The sequence below is a fragment of the Oryza glaberrima genome, chromosome 8, assembly GCF_000147395.1.
Source record: "Oryza glaberrima chromosome 8, OglaRS2, whole genome shotgun sequence".
NCBI lineage: Eukaryota > Viridiplantae > Streptophyta > Magnoliopsida > Poales > Poaceae > Oryza > Oryza glaberrima.
The window spans coordinates 23,722,422-23,741,616 of record NC_068333.1 but is presented as its reverse complement, the minus strand read 5'-3'; the positions used below and the strand labels follow the sequence as shown (position 1 = coordinate 23,741,616).

Here is a 19,195-nt window from a genome sequence, read left to right as displayed (position 1 = left end):
TGAAATTCGTATGTTTTAAAGGAGACTTTATGGACTACAGTTTTATTAATAAAATCTTTTATGACAAAGCTAGCTATGCCATTTTTTGGAAACACAACATAAACATAACGTTTATAGCCGCATGCATACCCTCGTTTCACATCTTACACTTGTGAACACTATTGAGAGACTGGGTGAACATATTTTTAAGATTAAAAAGGTTACCATTTTTTTTAAGATTAAAAAGGTTACCACATGTGTTTTAATATCGATGGGCGTGTTGGTTGCCACTAATTGAATTATTAGCCCGATATGTCATTGAAATTTTAGAAGTACTTTTTTTTTTTCATTATCACTACTTGGGGCTCCTTGAACATAAGATTTTACACAAATTAGTTTAGCACAAGTAAAATTTTCTCCCATTCATGAAAGAAGGCCTTAATTTCTTTTGTATTCGTAGTTTGTTTATGCGCCTAGTTAGCATCATTGCTGCTACCAGCACTGATATCTCCATCAATAAATTATTCTAGATTCATTATAGGCATCATTAATCACAAGCATACATTATGCACCAGCACCATCAGTCTTTCATAAAAGATCAGGAATAATCAACATCATCCTACAGTGTATAAATATCAAGAAGATCCATCAAGCACTTCAGCATCCCCTGGCCATGTTTTGTTAATAATCCACTAGTCATAATGGGGTTGGAGATGTGACACCAAATTAAAGTAGTAAACAGATAAAAACAGTGAGCACTACATAAAATGTTTAGTTCCCAAGGGTCTCTTTGCAAAGTGTGTAAGAGAAGAGAGAGAATATTGAAGCGCGTGGGCCCACTGACGGTGCGGCTGAGATGCACACCTTCTACTTTTGCATCATCAAATCTAAAGGGTGATAATAATTGGGTCTGATGGTCACTTCATCTCCAGCCCATGATTTTCCAGAAAAGAAAACCATTTCTTTTAATTTCTTTCTTCTTTCGAGAGAAAGCAGTGTTTACTAGGACAATATATATTGCTCTAATTTGCACAAAACTCATATGTTTTGAATCATATTCGTGGTAAAGAAAATCAGTTTCCTAGGAGTAGACAAAAGAGTACTCCTAACAAAAGATATCCCAGGTAAAGTCAGGGACACAAATGCAGACAGCAGTTGATTTGACCCATGGCACAGGCCTGTCCACTCCTGCAAAATAGTGTCAAGAGATTAGGGATGTGATTATCACAAAGGAGATAGAAGAGGTACAGTACAGGTGGCCAAGGGCTGCCTCATCCACAACACCACCAACCAAAAGATGGGCTGAGAATAATATCACTACTCCTACTCCTAGATGGAGATAAGCTCTAGTACAAATAAGAGAGAATTTTGAGACCCATTCATCAAACCAGGCAGTAGTTTTCAGAGAGAATCATGGTCCATGATCATTAGAGTTTAGTGAGACCCACAGCTTTGCAAGTTGCAGCACACATGTGTAGCTCTCTAGCTCTCCACCTGTTACTCTCTCTGCATAACCTGATAGAGTAGGAGTAGAATCTTGCAAGCCCCAGTCTGTGTCTTACCTGTAGCCTCACTTTCAGGGCACCTGGACGTATTCGCGGGCGACGGCTGGGCCTCTCCGTCGACCAAACGTGTCACCTTCAGATTACAAACTGGGTACTGATGACTCTCGATGATGGCATGAGGCGTGGCCATCCGATGGCCACACCGCACATGAGATGAGATCATGAGACCCATCTTTCCTGTGTCAGAAACTCCGAACATTTCTGGATAACAGGACCATGAACTTGTAGAGTCCAGTGCATTCAATTCAGAGGCATGGACGAACAAACATTGAATCTAATGGGGGTTTGGTTTGCCGACTTATGGAGCTCCATTACATACATGTTATTGACATCAACCGGTCATGTAAAATCTCCAGAAGTCGCATGGTTCAAATGTGTATATTCAGTTTGGACTATGAACGGATGCAGCCATCCGACTGCGACTAAAGAAAGAAGGGGATTGACACCTCATGGTGGATCTACAAAATCAGCTTACACTAGTTGAGACTTGGGAAGACACCATTATGCTGTGGTACATACTCCTGGCCATTGGGAAGAAGACAAGATGGAGAAACAAAAACTGTCACTGAATTAGGCTGTTGCTGCCATTGGTACTGCTCTGTAGCAGGCTCGCTTCGCTGCACGAACAATGTCCTCAACCTGCAAATGTGGGGCACCAACATGAGTAAGGGGAGAAAATAAATGAATCGATCACATTCCTACTATATTTTTAAAGTTTTGATATGACTGAAGGAATCTGTATGGTAGGATGATTACTGTACCCGGCTAGGTCGTTATGGTAGAATAGCAACAGTTGCTGAACTTGGCATAACGAGATGGAATCCCTAAAGTTCTTGTTCAAACAAAGCAGCAGCCGTAAGTACCTGTGGAACAGCCATCCTCTCAAGGTTGGCAGCGTAGGGCATGGGCACATCAGCTCCAGCAATCCTCTCAACTGGCGCATCAAGATATTCAAAGCTGTCCTCTACAACAGACATGCTGCAAAGAAGATACAGTACATATGAGAACAACTTGTCACAGAGAGCGAGGGAGAGGGAGAGCGAGAGAGAGAGAGAGAGAGATGGACCATATTTCAGCGCCAACCCCATGTTGTGGAAATCCTTCTTCAAGGGTTACCAATCTGTTGGTTTTCCTAACTGATGCATTGATAGTAGCTCTATCCAATGGCCTAATTGACCGAAGATTGATCACCTGATAAAAGATATTGATATATAGTAATAAGAAAACAGTGATGGCATGTTGTTAAAAATAGATGTCTAGTTGCATATCTATACTGTACAGTATATTTTGCAAAAGGAAACTACCTCAGCACTGATTCCCTCCTTGGAAAGTATCTCTGCAGCCTGAAATTTGACTGAACATGAGAACATACCCAGGCCAAAACCATCGATCATATATTGTACATATAGTATTAAAAATGAAATGCTACTTAAACAAACAAACAGTGAACTATCTCAAAATAATGCATATCCAAGTGTATGTTTGCCAAGTCTGCATCAGAATCAAGCAAGCATTGAAAAAGGGAACGGGTCATATTACAGATACTCTCTCAATTCCACTAACTAGTGGAGTCGCGCATTCGCATAGCCTTGACCAGGCTGTTAGAACCACTAATGTATGTGCCTATTTGGTTTATGTAGTGAAACAACTAAAACCAACTTGTCCCAACCTTCCACTGTCCCATTTGTCAAGATAAGGCATGTGTAAATGAGAGCTCCCATACAAATTCCAGCCCAAACAAGAGGCCCATTTATGGCTGGTATTTGGTACAATGTTGACTGTTGATAATGCAGTGTTCAGCTAGTGACTCTAAGAAGCCTGGAGCCTTCTTCCTCATCTACCTATTCATTTGTTGTATCTCCTCTTACCATCCTTCTCCTTCATTTGTGGCTCTCTAACATCCTTGGTCAGACAGTTCACATTTATTGTCCATGTGTTGTCTTTTTTTTCTCTCAATCTGATGGTCTTTTTTTTTTTTTGCCTAAGTTGACAATGAGGTGCTTTGAAATCATTTTGCATTCACTACTATATATAGATGTGATTCTATTAGGGATGCAAGCCGGCAGCCCGCTGTGCCGCATAAGAGCCCACGTGCAATTCATTTTCCACCCACTAGAACAAAAATGGATGCAAAAATATAGCTGCAACTGTGGATTAGTGGGCCTCAAAGCCCACAAGCCCACCCTGCTTGCATCCCTAGATGCTATGTACATTGTCCAGCCTTTTTATTTTGTAGAAAAAAAATGGAATGAATAAATAAAGGGTCCGGTCTTTACCAACAGGTATAAGACCTGAATTACTGATGGAAACCAGTGTCACTAGAGACACCGTTATTAGACATAATTCTTCAGCTTAAGAAAATCTGGTATCCACACACCTGAAGAGCATATCCGACCATCTTGGAGAATGCGGTAAGTGTAACATCTTTTCCTTCTCTCTCTATCTACACATAGAAAAATGAAAGCAGCCATCAGAAATAAACTCTTCCAGGCAAACCAGAAACCGAAACCTGACCAAATAAAACTCATCCTACTAAGAAATCAATACAACTATACAGCATACCTTAGCCTTCCCAATCGGAAGACAGAAGCTAGAATCAAGAACTTCCGCAGAAACAGGGAATGATTCACCATAGCTGCAGAAATACACTATTCAGTGAAATGGCAAATCAAATTTAGAGAATATAATTGGGAAGGAAAGGCTAGCATACAGCAGTTCATTTTCCAAGAAAACAACAGGGTCTGGATCCCTGATTGCTGCTTTTAGCAAGCCCCGAGCATCTTCTGCAGAATAAGGAGTTAGGACCTTCAATCCTGGTACATGCGCATACCAAGCCGCATAACACTGCATACCAAGGCACTTAGTTAATTCCACCAAAATAAATGACAAGAGGAGTTTGAATCAAAGCTAAGGAATGAAAAGAGAAGAAATAAACTAAAGCTTACACAATCACACTAAGTACTTAGTTCAACGCATTTTTATAAATAATAATAGCAGGATAAACAACTCATGTAACAAATAATCTCATTCTTCACTTTTAACTTCACTGTGAATAATAGAATGCATAATAATAGTTTTGTGAAATTTACTCTATTTACAAACAATGCAAAATGTTCAAAACACCACAAGTATTGGTTATTTGCCGTCCAAACAATAATAATAGAATAGAATAACAGATAGGCATTAACAAGTTTCTGTCACAAACCTGAGAGTGCTGAGCACCAACACCAGCAGCAGCACCGTTTGGTCCTCTAAAAACAATAGGAACGTTTATCTGACCAGCTGACATGTAGTTCGACTTGGCAGCTGAATTTATGATGTGATCAATTGCCTGAATATGCAAATGGTGTTATAGAAACTATTTTAATCTTTACATCATATAGATGGGAAAATATATTTGTATAAAAGATCCAGATATGCATGGAAGTGAATGCTTATGCATAAAGGTATGTGCAAGACAAAGACAATCCAAAGTACTGGCAGAGTAGCAGGTGGAGAAGAATTTCATCAAAAAGCTACTCGAGCGGACATATAATCATATCTATTTATCACCCGTATTTATAACTATCAATGGTTCATTTCATCATAAAAAAATTTCAGTGATAGCCATTAACCAATTTTGTACTCACAAAAAAAGAAAAATTATGCTGTAGAAATCAGGTTCTTCTGTATAGTATACTCTAAAATTAACCTTTCTAAGTGTGCAGAACCAAACAATCTGCTTAAAAACAAAGGAAAAGGCACATTCTGAAATCAAACATATAAATTTAAGTGAGAATAGTGAATGATTGACCTGCATAGAGAAGTTAAATGTCATGAACTCAACCACAGGGCGAAGACCTTGATAGGCAGCACCAACACCAATTCCAGTAAAACCAGCCTGAACAGAATGCAAACATATCAGTACTTCAATGTGATTGCGTCACTCTAGCTGCTTATGAGTGGACACCAGCGGTCACTCAGAAGGTTTAAGAGTATCACCTCTGTGATTGGTGTGTCAAGAACCCTATCAGGGCCATATTTGTCTAACAAACCCTTCGATATCTGCAAAATGTTGCAGGAAAGAGAAGCTTTACTATTTAGTATTCAGAAATTAATTATGTCATGATAATGGGCCAAAGACAGCATTGGTCTAATAAAAATTACTCACCTTATATGCCCCTTGGTATTCTCCAACCTCTTCTCCCATCAAGAAAACAGAAGGGTCAGCAGACATCTCCTCATCAAGGGCAGAATTCAATGCTTCACGCACAGTCATCTGATGAGCAAGAAAAGTTGCAAGTCAAATCTCACGGTATGTAGAACGGAGAACTGTACTCAAGAGAACGTCATGTCTATGTATTCAAGAATCACGTGTATATTTTAAACTATGTTTAGACTTTCAGGAGCAGGAAAAAAAGTCTCCATCCCCCAAAAAAAAGTCAAATGCTATAAAACAGTTTCTCTTTTTTTTTTGTGTGTGTGTGTGTGCTGCGTGAAACTATATAATCTTAACAGACTGAACCCAAGGCCGGACATCAAATTGATAAGCTACCTTCATTTTCAACAGAACGGACATCAAATTGATAAGCCACCTTCATTTTCAACAGGAGCAGGGACGCTAATGTACTTACGTGCAAATGTAACAGTTTTCAGCACCACAAAGCTGCAACTAAATGTGATGAAAACAGCAGCTCACCCAACCACGCATAGGCATTGAACCTATCGAGCTGAAAATCACGCATGAACATGAAGTTTGGGGCGCATAGAGACAGCATCCTCATGGGAAAAACAAACTGATTCTCGTGACAGACCGAATATTCCCCCAGAAACGAAACCCGCTAGAAACCAAAGCTAGGTGGTATCACACAATGACACGAATTCACAATCAACGCGCCTAAATCAGTTAATCCGCATGACAATACGCTCCTGCAACGAACAGATGCAAGCATCTCCGGAAGCTACCAACCAATTCCACAGGAAAAGAAAAAAAAACAACAACAACGAGAGTCGACGCTCGCGGCTCGCTTTCCGATGGCATCGCCGCTGCAACGGGCCCAAGGGTTCATCGAAGCGGCTCACCTCCTTGGCGGCGGCGGAGTATGTCCTCGCCGCGGCGGCGGCGGCCGGTCGGAGCGCCTGCATGAGTTGCCCCAGCACCTGCACAACGATCGAAACGGGACGGCGAGCGTCAGAAATCCATCCCCCACCCCCAGATAATCAGAAACCGCGAAAACGAGAAGAGATTACAAAAAAAACAAAAAATCATCGGGATGAGAGAAGAGGAGAGGGGAGGAGGAGCCGTACGCATCCGGATCCGAGTCGCCTCCTCGCGACGCCCAGCATGGTGGTGGGAACGAGACGAGAGGAGAGGGGAGGAGGGTTTAGGTCTCGTGAGCGGAGTCGGCGGAGGGAGGGTTCGAGTTGGAGTTCGCCGGAGAGAGAATTCGCGGCGGCGAGATGGGTCGTCGCGCCGCCTTGGGATGGTGGTGGGTGAGATAGGGGTGTACTGTGCCAGCGACCCGGAATGATCCGTTTATGGGCTTAACCCCCCCCCCCCCCCTTTTCCGGACAGAACCCTACCAAAGGACATTATTTCAAGGATGAGTCCGTTTGACATAAAAAATGGAGTACTCCCTCTGTTTCAAAATGTTTGACATCGTTAACTTTTTAGTACGTGTTTTACCATTCGTCTTATTCATAAAATTTAAGTAATTATTTATTCTTTTCATATAATTTGATTCATTATTAAATATACTTTTATGTACACATATAGTTTTAAATATTTCACAATTTTTTAATAAGACGAACGGTCAAACATGTGCTAAAAAGTCAATGGTGTCAAACATTTTGAAACGGAGGGAGTATTAAACTAAAGGTATATTTGACATGGCTTCAACTACAGGTTCACCTCTTCTGGAGTTGGAGCCTAGTCATTAGAGCCCAGCCAAACAGTTTCAACTCTACCTAAGATGGGAGTGAAGTTGACTGGAGCGCTCTTACGAAATGAACTGGAGAAGTGGAACTGGGTTTAGACTGCTCTACAATTTCACTTCAGACCTAACTCCTATAGTTTGAGTTGGAGCTCTACCAAACGGATCCTAAATTTTACAAAACTAATGATTTAAGATGTTCTATCATAAACTTACAGATTTGGCACTAAATTTATCACAAAACTGCATATTTAAGACTAAGATAAAAATTCTATGTACTTTATGTTGAAGCTATCACAAAACTATTTATTTTAAAGTTTAAATCCCTAGTATTGCTGTTATGTTGGAGCCATAAATATTATAGGTCTATAATTAAATTGGCATTAAGCATATACTTATTCTTTGGTAAAGTTTTTGATCTAATTTAAAGTTTTGTGATACGTAGTTTATGATTGGTCGCATGTATAGAAAGGTTAGCATGGTGGTTGTTCGAAAATGGGAGGAAGTGAGGGAGGAAAGCGTAAAAGGGGAAGAGAAAGTGGCGTTGCTACCCGCCCGTGCGGTGCGATTGACCGACCGGGGGGCAGAGAGGGTGACGGCGGATGGAAACAGTGGTTGACGAGAGCAGAGCCGTCCGTCTGTTTGATCCATCTGCGACGTGACATGTCCACCCATTTCACGTTACTCCTCCCTAGTACTACTGCTCCCTCCGGTTAAGATTTTCTAGCATTGCTCATATACATACAGATGCTAATAAATCTAGATATTATACACATATATATATATATATATATATATATATATTCATTAGTATCTATTATATAAATACGAGCAATGCTAGAAAGTCTTACATTGTGAAACGGATGAAGTACTACTTTGTCGCATTTTAAGTAAAGCCATGAGTTTTCATGTTTAATTTTGATCAGCCATTTTATTTAAAAACATTTTATGAATAACACTTTTATTTTTATTAGATGATAAAACACGAACAATATTTTACACGTGACTTGTGATTTTTTTAAAAAAGTTTTATAAATGAGACGGACGATCAAAATTAAACACGGAAATTTATTGCTGCGTTTAAAATAGGAGGAAGAGAGAGCTCTATACAACATGAGAAGAGTGAGATAGGTGATAGCCACCGGCGCGGCGGAGGGGCGCGCGCTCGGCACGTTTCGTCGGCCTTTGCATCGTGCAGGGGCCGCGTTTTTCGGGTGCCAATCCAAAATCCAGAAACAACTTGGCTGCTGCTGCCTGCTGCTACCGGGCCAACCAAATCTGATACTGACACTCGTGCATGCGGTGGCCGCTCTGCACTTTGTCACCACCCAACCGTTCGGCTGACATTATGATTGAGTACTACTTCGTTCGGTTTTTAAATTCGTTATCTTTGAAACACATGTTTAATTATTTATTTTACTTAAATTATATAAATGTATAAGATAAAATCATACTTAACGCACTTTAGGTTATAAAAACAACTCACAACGAAATAAACTGTAATTGCATGCTTATTATAGCGTAATTTAAAAAAAGTGCAGTATGAAACGTAGCCTAATGCTAGCATGTGTTGTTTCTTCACCTTCATTCTCATCGTTTACAGTTTAGCTTAAAATCTAAATTACAGTAAGTTATTTTTTTAATCTTTTTATCTAGTTTATTATTCAAATCTTTTAAATTACTAACAATATTTATACAAAAGTCTTATTTCTAGACTATTTTTTTGTAAACCTAATTTACGGCTTATAATAAGCATTATCGAAACGAAGACTGTGTGATTATCCCCAAGATTTCTAGTATTAAGTGACGTAAAGATGATGTAGCAAGCAACTACTTCTTTTCTCCTATAAAAACCAACCTAGCATGTGTCACATGTTAGTACTACAAATCTAGATATACATCTTAAATTTATAGTAATATGATGTGCTGCATCCTATATTCGTTTTTTAAGAGGGAGTACGTAGTGCCATATCCTTCAGCTAGAAAATGTGGCACTTGTACAAACATGCTTGATTGTTTAATCTCTTAGTTACCTGCTTGTTGCACTATCAACAGTCCATTGTGATCAGGGGCAAGTTGCCCTAAAGAATGGACAAAAAAACAAACATGACTAGAGTACTGTATTTGATTATTGGTAGACTTGATGCAATGCTAACTGCTCACGAATTTATCCGCTTTGCTTTCTGCTTTCTCTATTCCATTATTGCTAGAATCCTTGTCCAATTGATCAGGTCAGCTGTTAATCGCATCTTACCATCTTGTTCTTAAAATACTACTTACTAGTGGTATTATTTATTCCCTAGTTAATTTATTAGTAATTGTGTGAGCAAATGGGTAAATTAAAGGAGGGCCGGCCTGCTTGTCTGGGCTGCATTTACATGGGTTAGAAGTTAAATGGGCCTCCATTAATAGGATGAATCAAGCCCATAAAAGCATCAACAGTGAGTGGCCTTCTCTGAACATGATGTGTGCAGTTCTCTCTTCATTCTGAAGGCTTTTCTTTTCTGAAGATGAAAACTGGTCAGTCACCGATGGTCATCAGCATCAGCTAGCTGGGGTACGCACAATTATGTGATCGATTGCTAATTATCAAGACAACATATCCTATACACACAGGCCCTCACGTGTACACACGTGCACACCAACTAAAAAATATCACCAAAAAATCTAGAAAAAAAATCATACACATACTTTCAATTGTATTACACCTAGGGGTTAAAATCTTAACGTCAAATTCATTATATTTTAACGGTAACAAAAAAAACAAAAAATATGACAGTTTTAAGGTTACAATTTTGTCAGAATTTTATCTTTTTTGTTATTCTCTATGTAGAATGAATTTGAAGATGCGACTTTGCACGTAGATGTAATACTATTGAAAGTACATGTATGAATTTTCCTAAAATTTTTTGTGATAATTTTTAGTTGGTGTACATGGTGTGTACACGCGAGGACCTGTGTGCATAGGATACGCTCCCAATTATCAATTAGTAGATGTTAGGTGTCCTGGCACTAGTGCACTGTAGTTATCCATCGGCCTTATCTGCAGTTGGTTGCTTGCATTCTTGCTGTCCTGCATGTAGGCCCAGCAAGGGGAAAAGAAGAACACAATCATCCTGGCCAGACAGACATCCTCTTAAATCTCCATCTGATACTTCAGCTACTCATTCGGTCGGTCGATCTGTGCATAAACTAACATGCATCACCATTATCAGTTTATTCATAGATTTATCACTCTGAATTTTTTCAGGAGTGTGTGTCTCGCTGTGTACATCTTAGCTATATGAGGTCGGAAATGTTTGTAGGATAATTGTATTATCTCGATGTAATTGAGTATGTGCAGTAAAAGCTTCTATCATCTTTAAAGAAAGTTAAGCAGAAGATAAGTCAGGTCAGTCAGTCAGTCAGTGTCTGAATATGGAAGCACGGTGTAGCTGGACTTGCTAACCAACCTGCAAGGCCAATGAGAATTGGTCACTGAAATCGAGTCAAAATGCAAGTGTCAAAATCAGATGCTGTGGGAAGTGAGAAGAGTTTCACAATTAGAAGCCTGCCTGTCTGCTGCTGCCGTGCCGTGGTGTGGCCGGAGAAGTTACCCAGACACCCGGCAACCAAGCAAGCATTTGCATGCACTCACATTCTTCAGACATTATCTCTTCTGGAACCAGGACCAGAACATTCAGCTAGCTGCACATATTCATCCATCCATCCATTCATTGATCATTCAGTTAATTGTCTGAAAGCAACTGCTGACCAGAGAGAGATAGATGCAGTTAGCTAAGCTAGCTGGAGTGAGAAACTGAAACACCTCCTAACCCGGTGTTGGAATCTAGCTAGCTCGAGGAATATATCAGGAGCAGCTTGATGTGACTGTTACTAGTATTTCTTCACAATTTCCACACGCCGCAATCGTCGACTCCAATTTTGCCAACGAAAATGAAAATCAATCATGCATATATATTTCTTGAAATTAACTGAGCTAGTAATAACAGGAGATTACAGATAGACACATGGCTTGCTAACTAACTAGCTAGAACGATCGATGGATGGATGATTCAGCAACCTTAATTAATTGAGAGGAATTTCAACTCCTTACCTGCAAGATATTTAATTTAGTTAGTGTTATAAAACCAGCCCCGAAATCGACATCAGTAGCTAAACGCGGAAGAAAACGCAATAGGAGATCCAAACACGATGACGACACCGAGGCACGATATTTGATAACGAAGTTCAGCCGAGGCCTATATCTCCGGGGCACTGATTACGGGCGCTCCTCCCCGATCCAGCATATTACAGCGTATCAGAGTTACAACGACTCACGGCCGGTCACCGCCGGCAGCTGCTCCCTCTCGCTATGCTATGTCGCCATGCGATTATAACAGGCACGCCCCTCTATTTATGAGAAATCTTAGGACAGAGTCCGACTTTTACTCTAATCCTAATACCTATTACAACTCCATGTCCTAAACTGTAACCGACTACGTACACATATTTGACACAAACTCTAACAAACTCCACCTTGGCGAATATGCCATGCCAACCTAAGTGGTATCAGAGCTACAACGACTCACGGTCGGTCGCCGCCGGCAGCCGCTCCCTCTCGCTATGCTATGTTGCCATGCGATTACAACAGGCACGCCCCTCTATTTATGAGAGATCCTAGGACAGAGTCTGACTCTTACTCTAATCCTAATACTTATTACAACTCCATGTCCTAAACTGTAACCGACTATATATACATATTTGAAACAAACTCTAACAGTTAGACAATAAGCCTTGGAAAAATTTGTACAAGATATCGAAAGCAACAGATGCTGCAACTGCTCAATTGTACTGCTACGAGTAATCAGCTAGAACACACCTCACTGAAATAAATCAATCATGGTCCCTAGAAAGAATTCATAAGATCAATTTTATTTCTTCAGGCGCCGTCCAGTTCTAGCCAGCTCGCAATATGCATCTAATTATCTATCTATTTCGCCATGTCGCATTCTTCACAACTATATATATATTCAACTCTGATCCCTGCTGATTCCTAACCTGCATCTAGCTAGCTATAGCTGTAAACATCTATCAGCAAATATACACATGGCTCGATCGATCGATCGCTATGCAAAAAAGAAGAGGCTAATTAACCTTGGATCTTGGATTGATAGAGTAGTGATGATGATGATACATCAATCAGTCTATCGATTTGTTCATCGCGATCTAGGCTGAATACGCCTGAAAATTACAGGTCAGGATGGGTGCATGTATATATGCTGCACTGCACACTGCTCTGCATGAACAGTAGTCGAGACTGTCCCTGTACACGAGTTCAGAGAGCTGAAGCAACGACGTGTAGCGTAGGCGACACAGTGCATATACGTACTGCAATTAATCAACCTGTCACGCTCAAATGGGTGCTGGATTAGCGACTTGAAGATGATGCAGTTCTGAGGATTCAGGCAACCGGGGAGCAGCTTAGCTAGATAGCCAATCAACCATGCGAACATCTTTCTATCCATCCATCCATCCATCCAGCTATCTATCTGAGAGGAAAAAGAAACAGTCAGTTCAGAAAGTGATGGATGGTTGCAAATTAGCATCCAATTTAGCCAAACCTGAATATATTTTGTGTTAAACTTTTTCTAGGCATATACACACTTTTTTTATTAATAAAATTTATTTCAGTCTTAATTTGCTTGAAAAAAATACAGCTAATTATTATAGAGGGTCCAGGACGAACTATTGTAAACTATAAAATCACAACTTAATTGAAATAAAATAATTACTTAAAACATCATCTTAAAGATAGAGATGACACCAATTGCTAAATTCCTATCTAAGGTTGGCGATAATTAATATGTATAACCGTTGTTTTGTTTTTCTCAAACTATAAAGGAGAATCTTCAAGATCAGCGGATATATGATTCAGTCACTGATATGATATTTGGTTGGATTGGACAAAGTTAAGGGAAGAAACAAAAGGGCCATAAAATGTGAAGAGAAAGTATTTATGCGGCTAATTATTTGTGCCTTAATGGAGGTGAGCCTACCAAATGGGTGAGCTATAGCTTAAGCAAAATCTCACCATATATGTTTGTGATTAGTGGCCTGTGTGGGTCGCTGTTGGTGAGTGTGACACATGGCCTTTATTATTCAAAGCCAAATCTAGAGTGGATTCGCTTGGCTATCACTGGGCCCACCCACACACACACTCTCTCCCACTGAATGAGATCAAAGCTCAAGCTGAAGGCTATCATCTACTATCTCTCTCATTTTGCACATTGGAAAGCATCTCTTTCTCAAACCACTCGTCCATTGCCACCCTTATCCTATTGTAATTAAGCTTTTGGTTGTTTATTTCCTTCAAGTCTAGCTAAACTCTCTTTGCATGCATGACAATCTTAATTAGGTTCTGTTTGGAGCATCTGTTCCTTTTCATGCTGGTAGGAAATGAACTGATTATATTATTGTGGAATTCTTTCAGAATTTCTATGTTCTAATTAAACATGCTCTTAGCTCATATGGTTATGTGTGTTTAATTAAATACTATCTCCGTCCCAAAATAAGTGCAGTCGTGAATATCCATGTTCAACGTTTGACCATTTATCTTATTTGAAAAATTTATTAAAAAAATTAGTCACATATGAAGTACTAGTTTTATCATCTAATAATAACAAAAATACTATAAAAAAATGTTATATAAGATGAACAGTCAAACGTTAGACATGAACAGTATAAAACTATATTTATTTTAGCACAGAGGAAGTATTGCTTTTTTAATTTTTCTTGCAGAACTAGTACAAGAATTGTATGCTTTGTCGGACAGTACTGAATTAATTATAGTGCATTAATAATTAATCCAGCTGGAATGGAGATTAATGGAGTTGCTTACGTTTATATGGATCACAAAGCAAACAAGGATCCCTCTCTTAAAGAAGGAAAATAAAATGAGGATCTACACTATTAAAAGAACAGCACTGTTAAAGCATTAGCACCTACAGGTGGCATTAGGTGTTGTGCAGCTTTCTCTCTTGGCAGAGCAGACAAGCACTAGCTACTCATATAATTTAGTTATGTTGATCCTTAACCTAATAATAATTAACATATATGTGCATGCATGTCTATGTGCACGCATGATAGCAGCCTTTTATTTGTCAAGAGTTTTAGCTAGCTTCTTATTGTGCTAAATGCTGTTGATTGTATGCCTTCTTTTGTGGGGAAATGAAGTTATGTAGTATGCCTTATCAACTCTTAAGCACACTTATCATTTTATTCTAAGATAAGTTATTTATGTGATACAGAATGATATATCTCTCAGAAAAAAAAATCATCTCTATGTATGTGAACATGAGTTGGTGAGGCGTAAGCAACTCATGTAGAGTACAGGGTAGTTAAGGAATGAGACATGCAACTCATGTAGAGTACACGAGTCTGAAAACAAAGCAAAGAAAAAAAGAATGAGACATGCAACAGTTGCAATTAATTGCTATAATGGATTTCAGATTAATTTCTCAACCATCGGAGAAAAATATTACAATATTACACCAACACAACTTGCAAGTTACAAATGGATCGACAACGACGAGATGCATATGCAGCTAGCTAGCAACTACAGATATGTGCCCATAATTAATTAATTAAGTAGATAATATCTGGCTCCTGAACCTTAGAAGCTTCCTTGGACTTTTGAGCACTCTTCATTTGTTAATTTAATTTGATTAATTCAGTGCTTCCTTCCCGTTACATTACACTGCATTACATTAAATTACATTACATTACATGGTTGGGAAAAAATAATTAAGGAGGAAGAAGAAATTAAAGGGGGGCATGCATTGATGCAGATCACTTTCAGAGGGCTTGGCCGGCTATAAATATATATGCTTAGCTAGGCTAACACTCAAGCCTCTCTTTGAGAGGCAGCTTAGCTGCTTGCTGCTGCTGCCTGCATTCTTCTTCAGCTAGCTAGCCGCTGCTGACCTCTTCCTGGTCGGAGCTGCTTGTGACGCAGCTGGATTGCGACGACGACGACGATGGCGACGGCGACCGGCCGAGCTCGGCGACGGCCGGCATCGTTCGCCTCATGTCGTTGTCAGGCCTCCTCGGCGACCGGCTGCCGCTGCTGCTCCTCTGAAATATCCGGCACACTACCCATTCTTCAGCCTCAGCCAAGCAACCCTGCAGAGATCGTTCACACAAATCAGGAAAAAAAATATGTCAGCTTCATCGATCTAAGAACATTCCAGCTTTAGCTGTGTTTGAAAACTTCAGTTGTTTCTGTCCATGTACTCATTTTTTTTTTAATTTTTCCCTTTTTTTCTTGAAATACTCTTTTGTAGTTTTCACATTGTTTACAAAGGACACACAAGCTTAAGCAACCTAAAAACTGTTCAAAATTTATGGTCTTTCTTCTGGAATTCTATCCTCTGTACTTTATTTTTAATATATGCTGAAATTCAAGTGCAAATCCTACTGTTCAGTCTGTTCTAGCAACAGCAGTGAAACACAGTGTTAGCATTAGTAGTGATATTGCAAGGAATGGTACTAGCTACTCCTACTACACTATGTACTAATCCAGGCTAATTTAATTAATTTTACACTAAAATATACTAGCAAAATTAATATCATGAAAGTTTTTTAAATGACAATTGCAATGATAATTTTCATGTAACAAGTTCAGATGGTTTTATATATGTATTTACGATCAAACTTCAGAAAATATAACTACATGAATTCTAGGGCATTCAAGCATCTTTCTTAAAAAAAAAAAGTAGATATACAGAGATGTAGCATTCAAGTACAGCTTGTCAATCAAACTAATTGCCAGCAAGGTGTTTTAATTTCAAGATTCTCTCAATCAAAACGAGCATGAACATCTACCGCACATATCTTCAACAGTGGCCACAGAACTGGCCACAACAGCACTGGTCGATCTACTGGACAGCATTGAAATATATACAGGCCCCAGCTTGTTCAGACACAGGAGCAGGCATGGAACACTGTTGTTCTGGCTAATTAAGCATTAGTTAATGTAATCCCAACAAACATGATTAATAGCCTGAGGTACTACTTGTTTGTCAGCTTAATTGGATGCTGCTGGGTTGGTTTGGTTGGTTCTTGCATATATGCAAGAGAGTGGTTAGTAGTACTAGTACTAGCAGATACTGGTAGTAGTGGAGCTGCACAACTTGATGAGACGATTCGATCTGATGAGCAGAGAGCATCTAGTACAACCACCTCTCCATGTCAGGATGAATTGCAACCACCATCAGAAGCAATTTAAAACTGCGAGTTATTGTTGTTGTTGATCATGACTATTAATGAGCATGTTGTGACAGTTTGATGTGCAGACTGTACCCTGCCTGTATGTGTTAATTTGTATGATGCTCCTCGGTTAATTAGTTATGGCTGAGAAGTTTGTGTTGAACTGGGTTTTTTTTGTTTTATTTATTGGCAAATTCTAGCATAGTACTTGACTGGTTAACTGATTTGTACCTATGCTGTGGCTATCAGAATTATCTAATTAGTAATTTAAGACAAATATACAGCTTTAAGCTAATGGAGAGCATGTGACATGATCTTGAAAGCCATATAGCTAGTAATTTTAAAAATAACTAATAAAAATAGTGATAAGCAAACATATGATCAAGTTAGCTAGTAGTAGCACTTTGAGAAGCTAAGCTAAGCTAGCTTGAGCTTAATATTGGATCCCAAATTAATGCTCAATTGCTCACTTGAGTTGCATGCATGCAGAAACACAAGAAGATTTATCAAGAAAGAAAACAAATCAATCAACAAACACAATCAGTTCTTGCATGAAGAAATGGGCAAATTGGCAGTCAACTAGTCATCAAGAGAGTGATTAATCAATCATTAAGGAGGAAATCATATGCTCATATGATTGATTAGTAGTGGTTTCTCACCTTCTTGTGCATCGGCAGGGCGAGGCTGTACTCGTGCATGACCCAGCAGCCACCGCCGGCGGCCGCCGCCGCCGCCGCCGGTGCCTTCCTCCCTTGCCGTGGGACGAACACCATGCCCTTCTTGACGCCGACGAGGTGGCTCCCGCCGCACCGGGCCACCACCACCGGCTTGTCCCGCCCGCCCGCCTGCTTCCAGCACCCACCGCTCGCCGTCACCTGCTGCCTCCTCCCCCTCGCCGCATGTGGCCGCACGGCGAAGAAGTACTTGTCCCCGTCGCTGCTCGCACCTGGATCACACATACACCGAATCAATCAACAAGCATTCATGGTGCCATCTCGACATCGTCGTCGTCGTCAAGAATTCATACCAGGAATGTCCCAGGGATCGAGCTTGAAGAGGTTGTGGAGGTCGGGGATGACGGCGGCGGGGAGCGGCATGCCGAACGCTTTGCGGCGGAGGTACTGCACCACGAGCTCCTCGTCCGTCGGGTGGAACCTGAACCCCGGCGGCAACACCACTCCTCCATGCCTCATCACCACCGGCGCCGCCGCAGCCGCCCTCTCCATCGTATCAATTCTATCAATTCACACCACCACCGACGCCGACGACGACGACGACGACGACGAGGAGCTAGAGCTACTCAGTCACACAGCCAAGAAGCTAGCTAGCTCAAGCTCAGTGAAGCACAAGTTAATGGCAGAGAGCTAAGCTAAGCTAAGCTAGCTCGATACAGTTAAAGATCGATACTGAAGAGAAGCTGCAGCTGCTGCTTCTTCTTCTTTTTTTACTTTGCAGGAGCCATGCATTTGCTTGGAACGTTCATGGCGGCGACGAGCTAGAGCTAGAGCTAGAGAGAGAGAGGAGAGAGATAGAGAGAGAGAGGGGGTTGGGTGTTGGCGTGAAATTGAAAAGGGAGAAGGGATTTTATAGCATCTCCCTCCTGTGGCGTGAAGTGCACTCCAACTCCATCTCGTCTTCTTCTTCCTCCTCACCTCACCTCCATCGATCGCCCTGTGGCTTCAGCTCGATGCCTTCTCCGAATTGGCAAGCACTGCTTCTTCTTTTTTTCTTTTTTTTTGGGGTTTTAGGTTTTCTGCACTGGATTTCTTGATTTTTTTTCTCACGGGAAATTGATTAGTAGGGTAATTTTTTTTGCGGGGAATTAATTTGGTTGCTCTTTGGTGTACTTTTTTTTTTGTGTTTTTACGTGGAAATTTTGGGATTTTTGACGGCGCGGTGGAGGAATGTGTGTGAAAATTACTCTGCCTTTTGGCGCCCTTTTCCTGCGGTGGATGTGATACACACCACCATTGACTGGAGCACGTACGCACTCGGTTTCATTGCATTCGACTCGGATTGAATTTACAACGTGCGTGATATATATAAATAATTGTGTAATTTTTTTTAACCAAAGCCAGGCTAAGCTGGTGTTATATTAAGGAGGAGATAATGGTGTAATTTTAATCCCAAGAGGAATGGTGGTGCATTTCCTTGTGAAACTACCTGCAATTTATGCGCGCTACAACAATTAAACTACTACCTTTGTACATAATATAAAGAATAATTAAACTAGCGTTCTACACAAACAATTAATGAAGCAGTGGTGGATTTAGGATTTTTTCATATCCTAGACAAAAGCCACTATGACATACCATCAACATCGTTTAATACAATGATATCAACGACTCTGAATTTCTACTTCTTGCTATAAGTTGGCGAGTCCGGTCAGCTGTCTAAAACAGTCGGGCGTTAACCGGCTCCGCTATAAAAGTTTTATAGGGTGACTTTATTTTATCCCCTTACAACTTTGCTAAAATGATCGTATGCTAG

General features: G+C 40.3%; 2 protein-coding genes across 3 annotated transcripts; both read right to left on the bottom strand.

The window, feature by feature from the left end:
* Positions 1-1,750: 1,750 nt before the first annotated feature.
* On the bottom strand, positions 1,751-7,055 carry LOC127782970 (pyruvate dehydrogenase E1 component subunit beta-1, mitochondrial). Of its 2 annotated transcripts, none has more exons than XR_008019244.1 (13): positions 6,831-7,055; positions 6,606-6,683; positions 5,695-5,802; positions 5,526-5,588; positions 5,338-5,424; positions 4,750-4,875; positions 4,255-4,388; positions 4,107-4,179; positions 3,922-3,987; positions 2,849-2,887; positions 2,611-2,735; positions 2,306-2,522; positions 1,751-2,183 (listed from the first exon to the last, which is right to left on the bottom strand). XR_008019244.1 is itself a non-coding variant. In XM_052310263.1 (13 exons), the coding sequence occupies exons 1-13, from the start codon at positions 6,867-6,869 to the stop codon at positions 2,115-2,117; spliced, it is 1,122 nt and encodes a 373-aa protein (XP_052166223.1). In that variant the 5' UTR covers positions 6,870-7,053; the 3' UTR covers positions 1,751-2,114. The 2 variants fall into 2 exon arrangements, 1 of the variants encoding a protein (XP_052166223.1); XM_052310263.1 differs by having other exon boundaries at positions 2,408-2,522; positions 6,831-7,053.
* Positions 7,056-15,144: 8,089 nt separating this feature from the next.
* Positions 15,145-18,440, bottom strand: LOC127781968 (NAC domain-containing protein 18-like). Its single transcript, XM_052309041.1, has 3 exons — positions 17,733-18,440; positions 17,365-17,651; positions 15,145-15,619 (listed from the first exon to the last, which is right to left on the bottom strand). Exons 1-3 carry the CDS (start codon positions 17,929-17,931, stop codon positions 15,407-15,409), a joined length of 699 nt encoding a protein of 232 aa, XP_052165001.1. The 5' UTR covers positions 17,932-18,440; the 3' UTR covers positions 15,145-15,406.
* Positions 18,441-19,195: the final 755 nt, after the last annotated feature.